The 17,004-nt window shown below is 41.4% G+C and overlaps 1 protein-coding gene across 7 annotated transcripts in view; it reads left to right on the top strand.

Annotated features, from left to right (window-relative positions):
- LCP1 (lymphocyte cytosolic protein 1) overlaps positions 1–17,004 on the top strand; it is a 96,060-nt gene that overhangs the window by 66,849 nt on the left and 12,207 nt on the right. For all 7 annotated transcript variants that reach the window (XM_043477848.1, XM_043477845.1, XM_043477850.1 and 4 more), the window contains exons 6-13: positions 517–598; positions 2,762–2,927; positions 4,520–4,662; positions 7,564–7,659; positions 9,602–9,797; positions 11,890–11,968; positions 13,230–13,344; positions 14,392–14,525. In XM_043477848.1, coding sequence (XP_043333783.1) covers positions 517–598; positions 2,762–2,927; positions 4,520–4,662; positions 7,564–7,659; positions 9,602–9,797; positions 11,890–11,968; positions 13,230–13,344; positions 14,392–14,525 — 1,011 coding nt within the window. The remainder of the gene's footprint in view (positions 1–516; positions 599–2,761; positions 2,928–4,519; positions 4,663–7,563; positions 7,660–9,601; positions 9,798–11,889; positions 11,969–13,229; positions 13,345–14,391; positions 14,526–17,004) is intronic.

Below are 17,004 nucleotides of genomic sequence, written 5' to 3'. Positions count from 1 at the left end.
AAGTCACTTCAGTCGTGTCCAACTCTGTGCGACCCCATAGACGGCAGCCCACCAGGCTCTGCCGTCCCTGGGATGTTGAAGGTATAGAGTTTGACCAGATCTCAAACAGAAATTTAGACATTATATACACTCAGATTGTGTATGGATAATCTTTTATATGGTGGGGGCAAGTCTCATGACTGAGAAAGAGAAGAACTCATAGAGAATTTGCTTTGGCTATCCACCCAGAATTTCCTAATTAAAGGAACCAGAATAATTTTTCAGCTTTTTGGTGAATGGATGAAGTAGGATCCTTATTTCTTGCTTCACTGTATTAGTAAGACTTCAAGGAGGATGAACCTTTTCCACAGATAGTTTGAATCTAGTTAAAATTGCATAACTGATTTTATATTTGAACATTGAGTAGCGCCGATTATAGTGCTGTCTTACTTGCTTATGGCATCACTAGAATTTAAATTCCATGTCATTAGGCTCTTTTATTTAGAAGCCTGCTTTCTTTCATTGTTTCTCTTTCAGTAAAATGATCAATCTGTCAGTGCCGGACACAATTGATGAGAGGACAATCAACAAAAAGAAACTCACCCCTTTCACCATTCAGGTACATCTTCCCTGTGTTACCTTAATTAATATAGTGTTGTGCTTAGAAGGAATGGGTCATCATCATTGCCAAGCCGGGCCTTTTCAGATGTTCAAACATTATTCCTCCAACCCAGGCTCTGGGCTGGTCATCTGTCATGACCAGTGGGCACAGGGGAAAACATTTTTACTTCATCTTTTATTAATATAGTGGGGGTAGGTGGAGTTGGTGAGTGTTAGTCGTTGGGGGTAGACTTTGTTTTGGCCACTTATGAATAAAATTCACACTGGCTCAAGTTTTAACTCAGACTTCCCCTGGCAATTTATCTTTGAGCTGATGCCAGATACACAGCATTTTATCTGAAAAGATTAGCCTTTCTAAGAAGTGAGGGGGTGAACACGGGAAGTGCTCCGGCAGCCTCCACAGTGGTGTCGGCCAAAGCCACCAGTGTGATAAATATAACTTGTGTTTATGGCTTCGATTTGTTGATTAACTGGAACAGTGACTGGGAGTAAGTAAGCTGCATTTCTGTGCTGTGTTCCAGCATTTTACCATTATTGTAATCTTCTCACTCAGAAGCCACGTCTCACTTCTTAAATCATGAACAATAAATTATGTCCTGTTTGGATTTAAGCAACCCTGTGTTCTTAAAAAATGGAAGCCGTGATCAAAGCAAGAACTGTGATTAAATGTATATGAAGGCACTTAACGTCATATTTAATCTTGCTGTTGCATTTTAGGCTTTGCCGTAACTGGACCCCATATTTTTTTACTTGTCGTTTGAGTTCTGTGTGTGTGTGCTCAGTCGTTCAGTTGTGCCCGAATCTTTGTGACCCCACGGACTGTAGCCCACCAGGCTCCTCTGTCCATGGGATTTCCCAGGCAAGAATATTGGAATGGGTTGCCACTGCCTACTCCAGGAGATCTTCTCCACCCAGGGATTGAACCCACATCTCCTGCGTCTCCTGCATTGGCAGGCAGATTCTTTACCACGGAGTCACCTGGGAAGCCCTTTCTTCTGATAGTGCTCTTCCAAATTCCCTGGTGGCCTGTGTTTTGTTTTGTTTTTAATTTATCATGAAAACAAGTTCTATAGGTCTTTGCCTCGGGTAAGTCCTGCTTTGCAGACCCAGAATAATAATAGTACGGTTGACCCTTGAACAGCATGAGGGTTGGGGTGTCCACCCTCTGCTCCATCTGAAATCTGAATATTATTTACAGTCTGTGTTTCCTGTACTTGGTTCTTCCATGACCATGGTTCTTCATCTGCGGATTCGACCAGCCATGGGTCATGGAGTACTATGGTATTCACTATATTTATACATTGGAGAAGGAAATGGCAACCCACTCCAGTATTCTTGCCTGGAGAATCCCATGGACAGAGGAGCCTGGTGGGCCCTAGTCCACGGGGTCGCAAAGAGTCAGGCACGACTGAGTGATGAACACAATATTTATACATAGTGGGTCCATACACTTATGTGGGTCTGAGCAGCTCAGACCCGTGGCTTTCAAGGTCAGCTATATAAAAACCCTGGATTGAAAACTTCATTGACCCTATTCCAACTGTATATGTGTCACCTTACATAGATTGTTATTAGTTTATAAGAACATATAATCTGTATGTATGTGGATAGGCATATGTGTATTTGTATATATGTTGTGTGTACTCAAGGACCCTAGATATTATGGATACTCTCAGTAAATTATCCTTGGAAAAACCACCATGTCTTTTCCAGGAAGTTGATTTGTATCTTTTTCATTCCTTCAATATCCAGTCTGCAAGTCAAAAGCTATTTTGGTGTTCTCTTTTATGACCTCGATTTATATCAACAGCTGGGTTATTGACAATAACTGGTGACAAGACAGTGGCTGTCCTCAAAGGTGCCGCTTTACTGCTGGCCGATGGAGATGCTGAGTATGGAGGCTCCATCACAGAGCAGTGTGAAAAATAAGACTCGTTAGTTTCATCCTGACCAGGGTGAGCTGCCTGATCCTAGTATCTAGGTTGCTAGATTTTCTCTTTCAGATATTCCTGCTTTTTTCCAATATTTAAGCCTAGTGAAGACAATGCCCCTAGACCTGTGAACTTTCCAGAAGCGAAACACTGTTGCTTTGCCAATCAATAATGATCATTTGGCATCTGCAAAGTCAAAAACAAGACTTGCATTATTTTTTCTCCTTCAGGAAAATTTGAACCTGGCTCTGAACTCTGCCTCAGCCATCGGGTGCCACGTGGTTAATATCGGCGCTGAGGACTTAAAGGAGGGGAAGCCTTACCTGGTCCTGGGACTGTTGTGGCAGGTCATCAAGATTGGGTTATTTGCCGACATTGAGCTCAGCAGAAACGAAGGTATGAGCAAAGCCTCCAACATGAATAATGGCCTGACTTTTTGTTAATGCCGATGTTGAAGGCTGTATGAGGAAGATGTCATGAGTTGTCAAGCGCGGAATCTTCAGTTTTTGAAACTATAGTTATATCCAGTCCATTTTACTATAACACATTCTGTCCACACTGCCCAGAGCAAATGCCTTTTAAAGACCACAGACTAATAAGGAGGCTTGTTTAGAACCTGTAGCTCTGCCTAGCTGTCTGGGACTCCAACCTCAAGAGCTTTTCTGAGTTCACTTTGCCTTTATGTGCTTTGTAACAAATTAGACTATTTTAAACTTGGATTTTACAAAGCGATTTGCATTCATATACTGCAGTGATAGTACCAGATTAGGAGCAATGTGATCTCTTTTTTTTAACCAAGATTATAGGAAATAACATTTAGGGTTTCAGAGTTCTCAACCAAATATTGTAGCTGTCCGTCTTACTCCGTCTGCTGTCAGCATCCTAAGTGTTTCAACAATTCAGCCTGTCCCTTGGACAGTAGTAGTAGACCTTGAGGAATATCAATACTCAGCACACTGTTACCTTTCATTTTTCCTGTGTAGACCCTACTAATGTGAAATCTATAGCCAGATTCTGGCCTTTAGTTATACATACATTTTGTTAACATGTCCAAATCAAAATACCCAGGGAAGACTTCTGGGGTACCGTTTGAAAACCAGTGTATTATATTAAACAGAATATAAAGAATAAAAAAGCAAATAGGGAAACTTAGAACACATTAGAAAGAATATTGATTCGCAAATAATGACCTCAGCTAAATTTAGACCTTCTCGCTGAACAAAAGTGATTTAATTCATCCGGGAAACACAGAGGAAAGAGTTAATTGCACTTTTTGACTTGCTGTCATTATGCAGGTAAGCATTGGAAATATAAAACACCTATGAAAATAAACAAGAGGACATTGTCGTTATCACAAAATTGATCTCTTAAAAGTAAAAATGTTGTCCTATCATGAAATGTGTTCTAACAGACCCAGCAGAGTATTCCGAGTCGATAGGCTTGATTATTTCCGCAGTTCTGCCCCTGTTTTCTTAGGCATAGTGCTGACATTCACTGGTGTCATGCCGTCTCCACCCATAGAGGCTTCCCTGGTGGCTCAGATGGTAAAGAATCTGTCTGCAATTCTGCAGGAGACCCAGGTTCGAGCCATGGGTCGGGAAGATCCTCTGGAGAAGGGAATGACTACCCATTCCAGTAGTCTTGCCTGGAGTATTCCATGGACAGTCCATGATATCGCAAAGAGTCAGACATGACTGAGCAATTCACAGTTTCACTTTCTTCTCCACCCCCAAAATGGGGATAATAAATAGGCTCATAATACCTTACACCTCTTTTTAGGGAATAATACTAAGATGTTTATTCCATGGGCAAGGCCATACAGCCCTTTATCCCAGAGAGATAGCTTGGTACCTTTGCCTTCCCAGCAGGGCTCAGTTTAAGTTGTCACTAATCCCCCACCCCCAATCCCCTGCATTTATTTAAGTTGTCACTGATCCCCCCCAAGTATCCCCTGCATTCATTTTTCTTCGCTCTTTGTGTTTCTTCAGCACTGGCTGCTCTTCTGAGAGAAGGGGAGAGCCTGGAGGACCTGATGAAACTCTCTCCTGAGGAGCTCCTGCTGAGATGGGCTAACTACCACCTGGAAAATGCAGGCTGCAACAAAATCAACAACTTCAGCAGCGACATCAAGGTAGGAGGACTGGAGTTGGAACGTGACTAAAGCCACAGCAGTGGAGGGGATACGGGCATTCATGGAGACAGATGAAGACACGGGCTTCATCTCTTCAGGAGTCCCAGGGCTTGCGGGAGTGGCCGGCGCTGCTTTGGAGCCTGTGCTGTTTCTCAGGGCCGTGTGCAGCCCCAGCTCTGGGCCACTTACAGATCTGTCCGAGGCCCTAGTAGCTGCATGGCACCAAACGTGATGGGTGTCCCCTAGAGTTTCAACATCCCGATACAGAGGGATGAGGGTGAAATAGACAAAGGGCAAGAGAAAAGACTGATTTTCAGGTGAAGAGAGTCTCCATAGGATTCTAATGTCTTTCTGATTTTGTCAACGGGAGCATCAGATGGGGATTCCTTTCCAAAGAAAATCAAACCAGGATTACTCTTCTAATTACATTTAATCATAGCAAAGACTGCATGCCGGGTACCATTCTAACTGTGTTATGCATGTATCAACTCTTCTGATCCTCATGGCACATCTTTGAGATAAGGGTTATTCTTTGCTCATTTTGCAGGTAAGGAAACCAAGGTAAAGAGAATATAAGGAACTTGTTCAAGTTCACAGAGCTGGAGAATGGGGCCCGGGCTCCAGTTGAGCAGTTGATCTCCATGGTCCTTGACCACCATACACAGTGCTCCTCTAAAAACAATTTGTAAACTTCTTGAAAGCTTTGCATTTGTAGAAACCAGAGTGATACTGTAAAGATAATGATTCTGGAAACCGTCTGCAATGAGAATTAACCCCAGAAAATGTAGAAGACACAAGTAGTCCTACAACAGGGATCCAAAGGTTGAAAAGCTAAGGAAACATGCCTCGTGGTTTGCAAGTTTGTGAAAAGTTCCATGTCAGGGTTGTTGGCACTGATGACAGATATATCCAGATAGAAAGCTTAAGGAGCAGGAAGGAATGTCAGTCCTCAGTAGGAAATGGTATGAGATGCTGGTGTGCAACGTGAGGAAAATAATTCAGTCTTCCACTTTCTCAAAAGTTAAAAAAAGACATTTTCTCCAAAGAGGAAGAGTCAGAGGAAAGGTCACATGACTCACTGAGAGTCAACTCCAGCTTTTAATTCTTGAGTGACAGCTTCCCTCTTTCTCTGGCTTTTAGAATGCAAGGCCTGCCAGGCACAGTACCAGTTAGAGCAAAGCTTCTAGATGGAAAGCCCCCCATTCCTCAGGACATCGGCTAGTGATGCCGTTTGTTTTTTCATTGGTTATTCACATTCTTCTGGCACGAGCAGCCAGCCTAGAATTCAATAGGAGTTGGACGGCATCATCTCCCTCTGCACTCAACAGTTAGACTTGGCCATTATTTCAGCCACACTTTTCAGACAAAATTAGGATGCTTAGTCTGAGCCATAAATGTACCTGATTCCCTGTGACTGAAAGGCTGTGTTCTTTAGAACATGAGCTAGGAGCTGGCAGGCTGGACACAGGTACAGGGGTTGTTGTGCCTGTTCTCCGGGAGCAGCTGCATCACCACCGAGGTCAGTGCTGAGACGTATAAGTCAGCATCTGGCAACTTGAGGGGATGCCTTTAAATCACACCAAGTCAGCAAAGGAGGGGAAAACACCCACCACAGAGTGAGTGAAACAGGTTTCTTAGGGTCCTGTGCAATGAGATGACTCGTAGCAAAGCTCAACAGATGTGACATGTGACATGCAGATTTTATTCATGCCTAACATCTGCATGGAGAACTTCCCTGGTGGCTCAGATGGCAAAGAACCCGCCTGCCAATGCAGGAGACCCGGGTTCGATCCCTGGGTCGGGAAGATTCCCCTGGAGAAGGAAATGGCAACCCACTCCAATATTCTTGCCTGGAGAATCCCAAGGACAGAGGAGCCTGGTGGGCTACAGTCCATGGCGTTGCAAGGGTAGGACACGACTTAAGGACTAAACAACAAAACAGCTGTATGGAACTTTCACTGACTTTGAAATAGCTATAGCAGAAAGTAAGAGAAGGGGAGGGTAGAAAGGAGAGATGCAAATCTGGTTCCCGGATGCAGCATCTGTGCCTGGCACTGTCTCTTCTCATCTTTCTAAGGTCACAAGGGTGAGCGTACCTCTGGTCTAAAACTGGCTCTACCCAGTTTTAAAAAACAGAAACAGTTGAGTGTTTGATCGTTAAGAGAAATTAAGATGTCTTTCAGCGATTTAAATAATAAATTACCTGAAAATTTGTATGCTTTCATTGAATGACAAACTTTGACTGTGATTTAGAAAATTTCTTGTCAATAAACCTATTTCCAGAATCTAAGAAAACATGAGAATTCAATATCTATATCCTCTCTAACTAAATTTAATCACTTTTTCTAGCTTCTTGATCAATATTAAGTGCACTTAATATTTCTCCTTTGGCATAAAGACTGCTTGTGAATGCTTCAATTTTTTGTCTTTGAAATCTTTTTCTTTTGCTGATTGTCCGTTTAAATGTATTTTTAAACTCTGCTTTAAACTTCTGCTTCCTTTTTCTGTCACTTTTTTTTAAAATTAAACCTTAGCTGACTGACTTCTACAGCAATATAAAGGTATATATATTTTCCTGTATACAATTTAATACATGTAAATAGATTATTTTCTTCCCTGAGGGCAGCAGAATAGTATTTGCTTCCTTGGGTTGCCTTTTATGTATGTCCTGTATTTTCAACTGTTATACTTCTTTTAAAAAGAAAGGCAAATAAATATAATATGTAAAGGACAAGTGGAAAATTAAAATTAGTGAATGTTCCCAGTTTTGTTAATTAAGTTGCATTCTTGAATGATAGTTGGATAAGAAATGAAATATGTTTGCTTTGGGGAAATTATTGTTGTGCTAAGTGTGTAATTAGCTATGCCATCTTGAAATTGTAATTTCCTCATTTCTCATAGGACTCGAAAGCTTATTACCACCTGCTTGAACAGGTGGCTCCAAAAGGAGATGAAGAAGGTATTCCTGCTGTGGTTATTGACATGTCAGGACTGAGGGTAAGTCCACACCCCAAGTCGTGTTTTGATGCCATTATTCCTCTGCATTGGCGGTTCCATTGCCCTGCGTGATGCTGGCTCCAGAGGTTCATGAGTGGGCATCTCTGCTTAGAGCCGTGTTAAATTTTTAAAAACTGTTAACAGTTGGGGTAGTAATTGTGGAAAATTGAATCTGGAAATAAACATTAAGCACAGAGAGGAGTGGAGTCCATGAATTGCAACAAAAGGTCCTGAATCCCACAGTGTGGTTCTTACACACCGCAACCGGGACCCAACTAGGCCAAAAAATAAACATTTTTTAAAAAGAAATTTGAAAGAAAAAAAACTCATTCCTGAATGAGAAGTAAAGCATCTGAAATATATAATCTATAGTATTGACTAGTAAAGCATCATAGTAAGAGATAATCCCAGTCTTAGTAAGTTCTAGTTGTCTGAAAATTAGTACTTTCATAGATTTTTAAGAGCATTAAAAGGCAGTGAACTGTATTTCCACAAAACTTAAGTCTTCTATTAAGAGTCTGCTTATAAATGACTAGAAATTCTCTAGTCCTATTTGAATAGACTTTTAATCTGAAGTCTGCAAAGCCAAATTTATTTATCAGTGACACTATGTAGGTTGAATTTTATCTTGTCAGAGTTGCAGGTACACCAGCTGAATGTGGGTAAAGAAGTTAAACTAATCAGAAGCTCTTGTTTGCAGATGTAAATATTTTTAATGAACTAAAAATAAGTGTAATGTATTATTTAATAAATGAACGTTTTGTGAAGTCTGTGCAAGAAGATTGCCTGGAGAAGGGAATGGCTACCCACTCCAGTATTCTTGCCTGGAGAACCCCATGGACAGAGGAGCCTGGTGGGCTACAGTGCATGGGGTCTCAGAGAGTCAGACACGACTGAGTGACTAGCACTCCTACTGCTGCTGCTATGCCAGAAGATAATAAAAAGAAAGCCTAATGGTTGAAAATAATTAAGATCAACTTAAGTGATAAAATTGTAGAATCTACTGCATCTCTTATGAGATGGATGAAGCTGGAGCCCCTTATACAGAGTGAAGTAAGCCAGAAAGATAAAGAACATTACAGCATACTAACACATATATATGGAATTTAGAAAGGTGATAACGATAACCCTATATGCAAAACAGAAAAAGAGACACAGAAATACAGAACAGACTTTTGAACTCTGTGGGAGAAGGTGAGGGTGGGATATTTCAAAAGAACAGCATGTATACTATCTATGGTGAAACAGGTCACCAGCCCAGGTGGGATGCATGAGACAAGTGCTTGGGCCTGGTGCACTGGGAAGACCCAGAGGAATCGGGTGGAGAGGGAGGTGGGAGGGGGGATCGGGATTGGGAATACATGTAAATCCATGGCTGATTCATATCAATGTATGACAAACCCACTGGAAAAAAATAATAATAATAATAAAAAAAAATTAAAAAAAAAATAAAAACGAGACAACCAACCATTCATCTGAAACGGTCCTGCTCTGTATAAAGATAGGAGGACTCGATTAATTAAGTCGATATGCCTCTTACTTGAAACTCTGATTTGTGTGTGTGTGTGTGTGTGTCTTAGTCACTCAGTCATGTCTGAATCTCTGTGACCGCATGAACTGTAGCCCAGCAGGCTCCTCTGTCCATGGGAGGATACAGGAATGTGTAGCCAGCCCCTTCTCCAGGGGATCTTCCCGACCCAGGGATAAAGCCTGGGTCTCCCACATGACAGGCAGATTGTTTTCTGTCTGAGCCACCAGCGAAGCCCCCTTCTGATTTGGGTCCAGGCAAACAGAAGGAATGATTTGCTGCTATTGGGGGTTTTCCTGAGGTCGAACACTGAGGGTTGCGGTAAGATGCCCATCTCTTTTCCACGTTACCCGTCTCTGCTTTGCGTCCGGAGCTCTGACCCAGCCTTGAGATGGTTGTCCTTTTCCATTGCAGGAGAAGGACGACATCCAGAGGGCCGAATGCATGTTGCAGCAGGCGGAGAGGCTGGGCTGCCGCCAGTTTGTCACGGCCACAGATGTTGTCCGAGGGAACCCCAAGCTGAACTTGGCTTTTATTGCCAACCTCTTTAACAAATACCCTGCCCTGCACAAGCCTGAGAACCAGGACATCGACTGGGGGGCTCTTGAAGGTAACTGGAAACCAGTTGTGTAAATGTTCTGAGAAGCAATCACAGTTCTAATTCAAGAGTAATTCAGATTCACCTCCTAAGCAAACATAAGCCCCTCAAGTGGGAGATTTGCAAACAGGTCATCAATTCTCTGGTACCTAACAAAGAGAATAAATAGATTAATCAAGTCAATTACAGCCAAGGAGGAATAATCAACTACCATTCTATCGCATCCATTATACATGGGCTTCATCTATTATCAGAATTAAATGTTTTAGGGAAGACAGTGCATTTAATTATCGGATGAAATAAATCCTGAGTTCCAAAAGCCTAATTTATGTACTTAATGGACTGAGTGTTAATTCCTAGAGGCAAGAAATTGCAGCCACTTATCATCTAAAAATGATATTTAACTTATGCTAAGAGGTGCTTACTGAGGTTTTTGTTTTGTCTCTGATTTGGAGGTCATGGAATAATATTTTGAGGCAAAATCCATGACAGTTATATTTAGGGGGTTAATGCCCTAAACCTAGGCAAAAGTCACATAGCTTTTAGTCAGATTCTAATAGGTGAAGTTGCCAGAGATGTTTTTCTCTTTTTTTCCCATTGTGAATGAGTCCCAATATTGAGATAGAAAAATCAATACAAGAATAATAATAAGTAAATATCCCCAAAGAGAGGAAATCTACATTTTAAAGAATTGGTTAATCCTTTTCTACAATGCTTTACCCCAGCTGGAAATGCTGAGTCAATCCATGTTCCAACACTGCATTTGTATGATTTTGATGTATGGTGGCCAGGGGTCCATGCATTCTGTTGACTATCAAGTCTATATGTCAAGCCCTCTCATCACCCATTTCCAGCTGCTTCTAGATCATCTACATTTGGGTCTGTCACTGTCGCTTGAAATTCAGCATATTGATCAGAATTGATCAATGTGAAAAGCAGGATCGATCATTTCCCCCCTCCTGTACTGCCTCTCTACCCACCCCCCAACCTCCCATCCCATCCACTCTCCTTTAGAAATTCTCCATTTCCATGAATCTTACCACATTTTTCTCTCTTCAGTCACCAAAACCCTGGGTTCCACTTTGATATCTTCCTCTCCTTCGCCCGTAAATCTTCTTGAATCAGCAAATACTAATCATTCTTCCCACAGAATGACTTTTAGATTGTTATTTTTCCTTTCTCCTCTTCCAGACTCTTACTAAATCATACACCAACTGTTTCAATAGGTCTTAGGGGCCTAGCCCTCCATCCATCAAGCACTTGAATGCGCCCATGTGCTGGTGTCAAACACTCTCCCCTCCGTGTTTAATTTAAATGCATATTGCCTTTCAGTAATTCTGCACACTGCTGCCAAACACATCATAGTGCTGTTTTCATTATAACTCTGCCTTGCTCAAGAATTTATTATAGTAATTTAAAAAGAACCCATAATGACTGTCATTGTCTAATATATCAACCAAAATCTGCTGCCTGGCATCCAAAGATCCCCGATTCTGGTTCCAGCCACTAGACAGCCTTATCGGTGTGGACTGTACTACACAGATATCTGAAAAGTCAGTTTCTAACGGTCTTAATACAGACCTTGACTGTCATTCCCTTTGTGTTCATATTTACATAATCTCCTACCCCGCCCTCCTTACTTGTCCCCCCAGATCCTCTCCTATTTCGTCTTTACCATCCAGATTTTACTAGCCTAGCTCTAAGGTAAAGCTCAAATTGCACTGCCTCCAAATGTAGCCTGTGCAATTCTCTCCTTTATCTCAACTCAAATATAAATATCCACCTCATATGGTAGCCCTCTAGCGTGCATGATCCCTCTTTGATTCTCAAAATACACAGAAAGAATGTAAGCCTTTGAGGGACAGCCCTGAACAGTTTCCCCGCATGGGCTCTTGGACGCTGTTAATCCTCATAGATGCTGTTCTCATTGAATTGAAATGGAAAAACAATTAATGCAGAATAACAACCCTCATTCAAATCCTTTAGGGTTTTTTTTTTTTTAATTCTACTTTCAGTGTTTGTGACCACTGCTTTAGTTAAACTTTGATCATAAAAAAGCATATTTTCTTGGTGCCTGAAAGATAACTAGTCTTCATTCATTTAGGTGAGACGAGAGAAGAGCGGACGTTTAGGAACTGGATGAACTCCTTGGGCGTAAACCCGCGAGTCAATCACTTGTACAGGTAAGAATGCTGAGGGCCTCTTCCTGAATATGAGGTACCAAGACCTGTGAAGAAGCCCAAGGTTTCAAGTATCACTCTGGTGTGCAGTTCTCTTCAAAAAATGTGCGCACCTCAGTGAGAAGGGGGGAGATGCCAAATTGAGCAGCAGGTATTGAAAAACTCACTTCCATACACCAACCTTGCTATGTATTTAGTACAGTAAGTCCCCTACATATGAATGAGTTCCGTTCAGAGAGGGTGTTCGTAAGTCCATTTTGTTCAAAAGTCCAACAAAGTTAGCCTAGGTGACCAACTAACACCATCGGCTGTATGGTACGGTACTGTAATAGGTTTATAATACTTTCCACACAAATAATACATTAAAAACAAACACAAAAATAAAGAAAAACATTTTAAATCTTACAGTACCTTGGGAAGTATTGTGGTACAGTGCAAAAGCTGACACGCAGGGGCTGGCATCAAGTGGACAGGCAAGAAATAAAGATACTGTACTCTATATGCTCATCCGCCTCCATGTTCAGTCACTCAGTCGTGTCCGACTCTTTGTTACCCCATGGACTGTAGCCCGCCAGGCTCCTCTGTCCATGGCATTTCGCAGGCAAGAATACTGGAGTGGGTTGCCATTTCCTTCTCCAGAGGATCTTCCCAACCCAGGGATGGAACCCACATCTCCTGCGTTGGCGGGTGGATTCTTTACCACTGAGCCACCAGGGAAACCTGTGAAGGAAAGTACACAGAAGCATAGCCACTTGTAGGGGGTGCAGGCACATGCAATGTATGCCAGACATGTGCCCCGACTTACGTGATTGGACATGCAAACATACATTCGCGTCTTTGAAAGTTTGCAACTTGAAGGCTCATATGTTGGGGACTTACTGTACGAAAATCATAATCCAGCAGCAAAAGAACAAATCGACTTTATGGTATACCCAAGATCTGCTCACAGGCAGGCCAAACGGTAAATGTTCAGTCTGTGGGCGTGTCTCCAATGCCCTTTGTTGGAGCTGTTTATTTTTCTGGAGGATGTATGTTTCTGCTGAGGAGGCATTCATGGTCACATCTGGAGGACACTTCTAGGAAGCTCCCTCCCTTTCTCTGAGTCAGAAATTTCTTCCCCTCTAAAGATGAAGGGACTGATACCAATGTGGCCAAGTTGCTGGGAATGTTCCTGGAACTCACGTATGAAGAACTGCCTGGCCCGCTCCAGGCCCTTCATAAATGTTGGGTATCTGAGAATTCTTTTGTGTTTGTCTTCATCCAGTGACTTATCAGATGCCCTGGTCATCTTCCAGCTCTATGAAAAGATTAAAGTCCCTGTTGATTGGAACAGAGTAAACAAACCACCATACCCCAAACTGGGGGGTAACATGAAGAAGGTAAATGATGACTCTTGTAGGTTCTGGTCGTCAGGTAAAGTCCTAAGCCCACAAGAGCACCGTGTGAATACTTTTATCAGGAAGGCAAGCTCAGATCAGAAATGCTTATCCGGGGATTAACTTCAGAGTACAGCAATCAGAAACCTGAGTGGTTTTTATTAAAAGGAGTTCATTATTTCAGTTGATTGCTTATTTATAATTCTGTGTTGGATGTTTTTAAGCGTCATGATGTAAAAATTCTAATTAAGATAATTAGAGCAAGCAGAGCTGCAGGGTGCCTTTCCCTCCAGCAAGATCCTCATTCTAATTTTCTAAAGGATCGAAACCTGTGCTAACAGTTTGACATGTACAAATAGTATGTCTAGTGAGAACACATTGTTTTGTAAAAGCAGCCACAACCACGGGAGTGGCACGAACACTTCCCACCATTTATCTTCCCTGTGACCCAGTAGTCCGTGAATCGCAGCCACGGGAACACCCATCCCATATGTCAGTTCACTGTGTGCTTACAGGATCTGGATTTTCTAGGTCAATCTCTACAAATTCAACTATCCTAGGGATATTATAGACAGGTTATTTACTATGGCTTTCTAGTTATGTCATGGGATAGAGCCATGAAAATGGTCATCATAATAACTCATTTTGGCTTTACACCTGGTACACTATGAGTATTTTTTTTTCTTTTGATGAAAGTGAGGGGTTCTGTTTAAGAAAAGGTGGAAATAAATAAATAAGACTTCCCTGCTGGTCCAGTGGTTAAGACTCCAAGCTCCCATTGCAGGGGGTCTGGGGTTTCAATCCTGGTTGGGAAACCAGATCCTGCATGCTGCAACTGAGACCCGGCGCAGCCAAATAAATTTTTTTTAAAAGATGGAAAATTATTTGACTAATTTAGAATCCTAGAATTGCAGAACTAGAGACTTGAGAGATTATTCAATCTGACCTTATTATTTCATTTTGTGTCTATTTTTATCATCTTACTTCCTCTGGTATTTATCATCAAAGAGATGATGACATTAGATTGTTTCCTTTCCTGCTCATTAACAGCTTGAGAATTGTAACTATGCAGTGGAACTGGGGAAGAATCAAGCAAAGTTCTCCCTGGTTGGCATTGGTGGACAAGATCTCAATGAAGGAAACCGCACCCTAACGTTGGCCTTGGTCTGGCAGTTAATGAGAAGGTAATACAGCTCAGGGTAATGGCATTTTATTGAATGTATTCTTTATTTTTAAAATTATATTTATTTATTTTTTATTAATTGATGATTGCTTTACTGTATTGGTTTGATTGAATGTATTTTTTAATCTGGAAAAGTACCAGCAAATTTCAGGAATGTGATTTAATTCAGTAAAACTATATTTTAAGCTAAGCTTAAACCCAAAGGAATGTTGTGGGGGGGCTGGGTGTGTCCTATTTTTTTGTTTGTTTGTTTTTTCTTTCATTTCTATCAGTTTTATTTCAGGTACTTTGAAATTCTGTTGTCAGGTTCATCAGTATTTCAGGTTGTTATGTTTTCTTAATGAATCACCCTTTTTCATGTGGAGTGACCCTCTATGCCTGATGATACTCTTTTTCTCTAAAAGCTATTTTTCCAGATAGTAGTACAGCTTCTTGATTAGTTTTAACAAGATACGTTTTTCCCCCATCCTCTTTTAACTGACTGATGTAAATACAGTCACTTATCGTTTAAAGGGACTTTCAAAACAAGAGGGGAAATATGCTATATTTACCTATATATCTGTCATTTTGGGTGCTTTTCTTTTCCTGGTATAGATCCAGATTTCTATCTGATACCATTTGATTTCTACTTGAAATATTTCTAGTGGTGCAGATCTGTTGGCAAGGAATTATTTCAGCTTCTATATGTCTGATAAAGTCTTTATTTCATTTTTGCAAGGTATTTTATCTGAGTGTAGAATTCTAGGTTGACAGCTTTTTCTTTCATTATTTTGAAGGTAGTGTTCACTGTCTTCTAGCTTGCATTGTTTCCAATGATAAATCTATTGTACTTCTTACCTTTGTTCCTCAGTCCTTAGTCGCTCCAGTTGTGTCTGACTACTTTCAACCCTGTGGATCATGGCCTGCCAGGCTCGTCTGGCCATGGGAGTCTCCAGGCAAGAATACTGGAGTGGGTTGCCATTAACTTCTCCATTATTCCTCTGTAGGTCATGTCTTTTCTTTTCTGGCTGCTTTCAAGATTTTCTCTTAATCACTGGTTTTAAGTAGTTTGATTATGATGTCCTTTGGTGTTTCTTGCACTTGAGGTCTGTTGAGCTTCTTGCATCTGTGGGTTTACAATTTTCATCAAATTTGGAAACACGTTGGCCTTTATTTATTCAAATTTGACTCCTATACCCACCCACCCTAGTTTTTCAGGACCTTTAAGTATTTGATCATTGAAGTTGTCCCAGAATTCATTGATACTCAGATCATCTTTTTCCTTTACGTTTCATTTTTCTTCTCTCTTTCACTTGGGATAATTTCTATTGCCTTGTCTTAAATTCACTACTCTCTTCTACAATGTCTACCATTAATTGCATTTGGTGTATATATTTTTCATCTCAGACTTTATAGTTTTCATGTATAGAAATTTGATTTAGGTCTTTTTGACATCTCATATATCTCTTTCCTTAACCTTCTTGAGCATATAGAATATAAGTACAATAACTGCTGTTTTTGTTTCTATTGATTGATTTTTAACCTCACTATGGGTCATACTTCCTTGCTTCCTGGAATGCCTACTGATTTTTCATCGTATGTAAGGCATTGTGAATTTTACCTTGCCGTTTGCTAGATATTTCTGTATTCCTTTAAATATTCTTGGAATTTTGTCCCGGGATGCAGTTCAGTTCAGTTCAGTCGCTCAGTCGTATCCAACTCTTTGCAACCCCGTGACCTGCAGCACGCCAGGCCTCCCTGTCCATCACCAACTGCTGGAGTCTACCCAAACCCATGCCCATTGAGTCAGTGATGCCATCCAACCATCTCATCCTCTGTCGTCTTCTTCTCCTCCTGCCCTCAATCTTTCCCAGCATCAGGGTCTTTTCAAATGAGTCAGCTGTTTGCATCAGGTGGCCAAAGTATTGGAGTTTCAGCTTCAACACCTGTCCTTCCAATGAACACCCAGGACTGATCTCCTTTAGGATGGACTTGTGGGATGCAGTTACATTACTTAAACACAATTTGATCCTTTGGGGGCTTACCTAAAATCTTAATCTCGAGCTAATTTTGCCTCTCAATACTGAGATAATATCATCTGAGTACTTTACTTGATGCTCCATATATCATGAGATTTGTCTACTCTGACTGGTGGGAGCCAGATGTATCCCACGCTTGTGTGAACTCCAAGGATTGCTCTGCCCATTCATTTCTGCAAGTTCTTTTCCCAGCCTCAGTGTAATTTGCTCAAATGCATGCACCAAGTAGCACTCTGCTAAGCACTCGAGGTAGACCTTCTGAAGATCTCTGGAGCTTTTGTTCTCGATGACTCTGCTCTCTAGGCAGCTCTCTTCTCTCTGCTGTTCCGCCACACACATTCTAGCACCATGGTTTCCTTGAGTTCTCAACTGTGTCCCGTCAGCTCATCGAGACTGTCATGCTCTGTTTGAGTTCTCCTGCCCTGCACTGCAGCCTGGGAATTCTCTGTGCAATAAGCTGGG

This window comes from Cervus canadensis, chromosome 9 (genome assembly GCF_019320065.1).
Source record: "Cervus canadensis isolate Bull #8, Minnesota chromosome 9, ASM1932006v1, whole genome shotgun sequence".
In the NCBI taxonomy this organism is placed as follows: Eukaryota; Metazoa; Chordata; class Mammalia; order Artiodactyla; family Cervidae; genus Cervus; species Cervus canadensis.
This window is presented reverse-complemented; position numbering and strand designations above follow the sequence as displayed.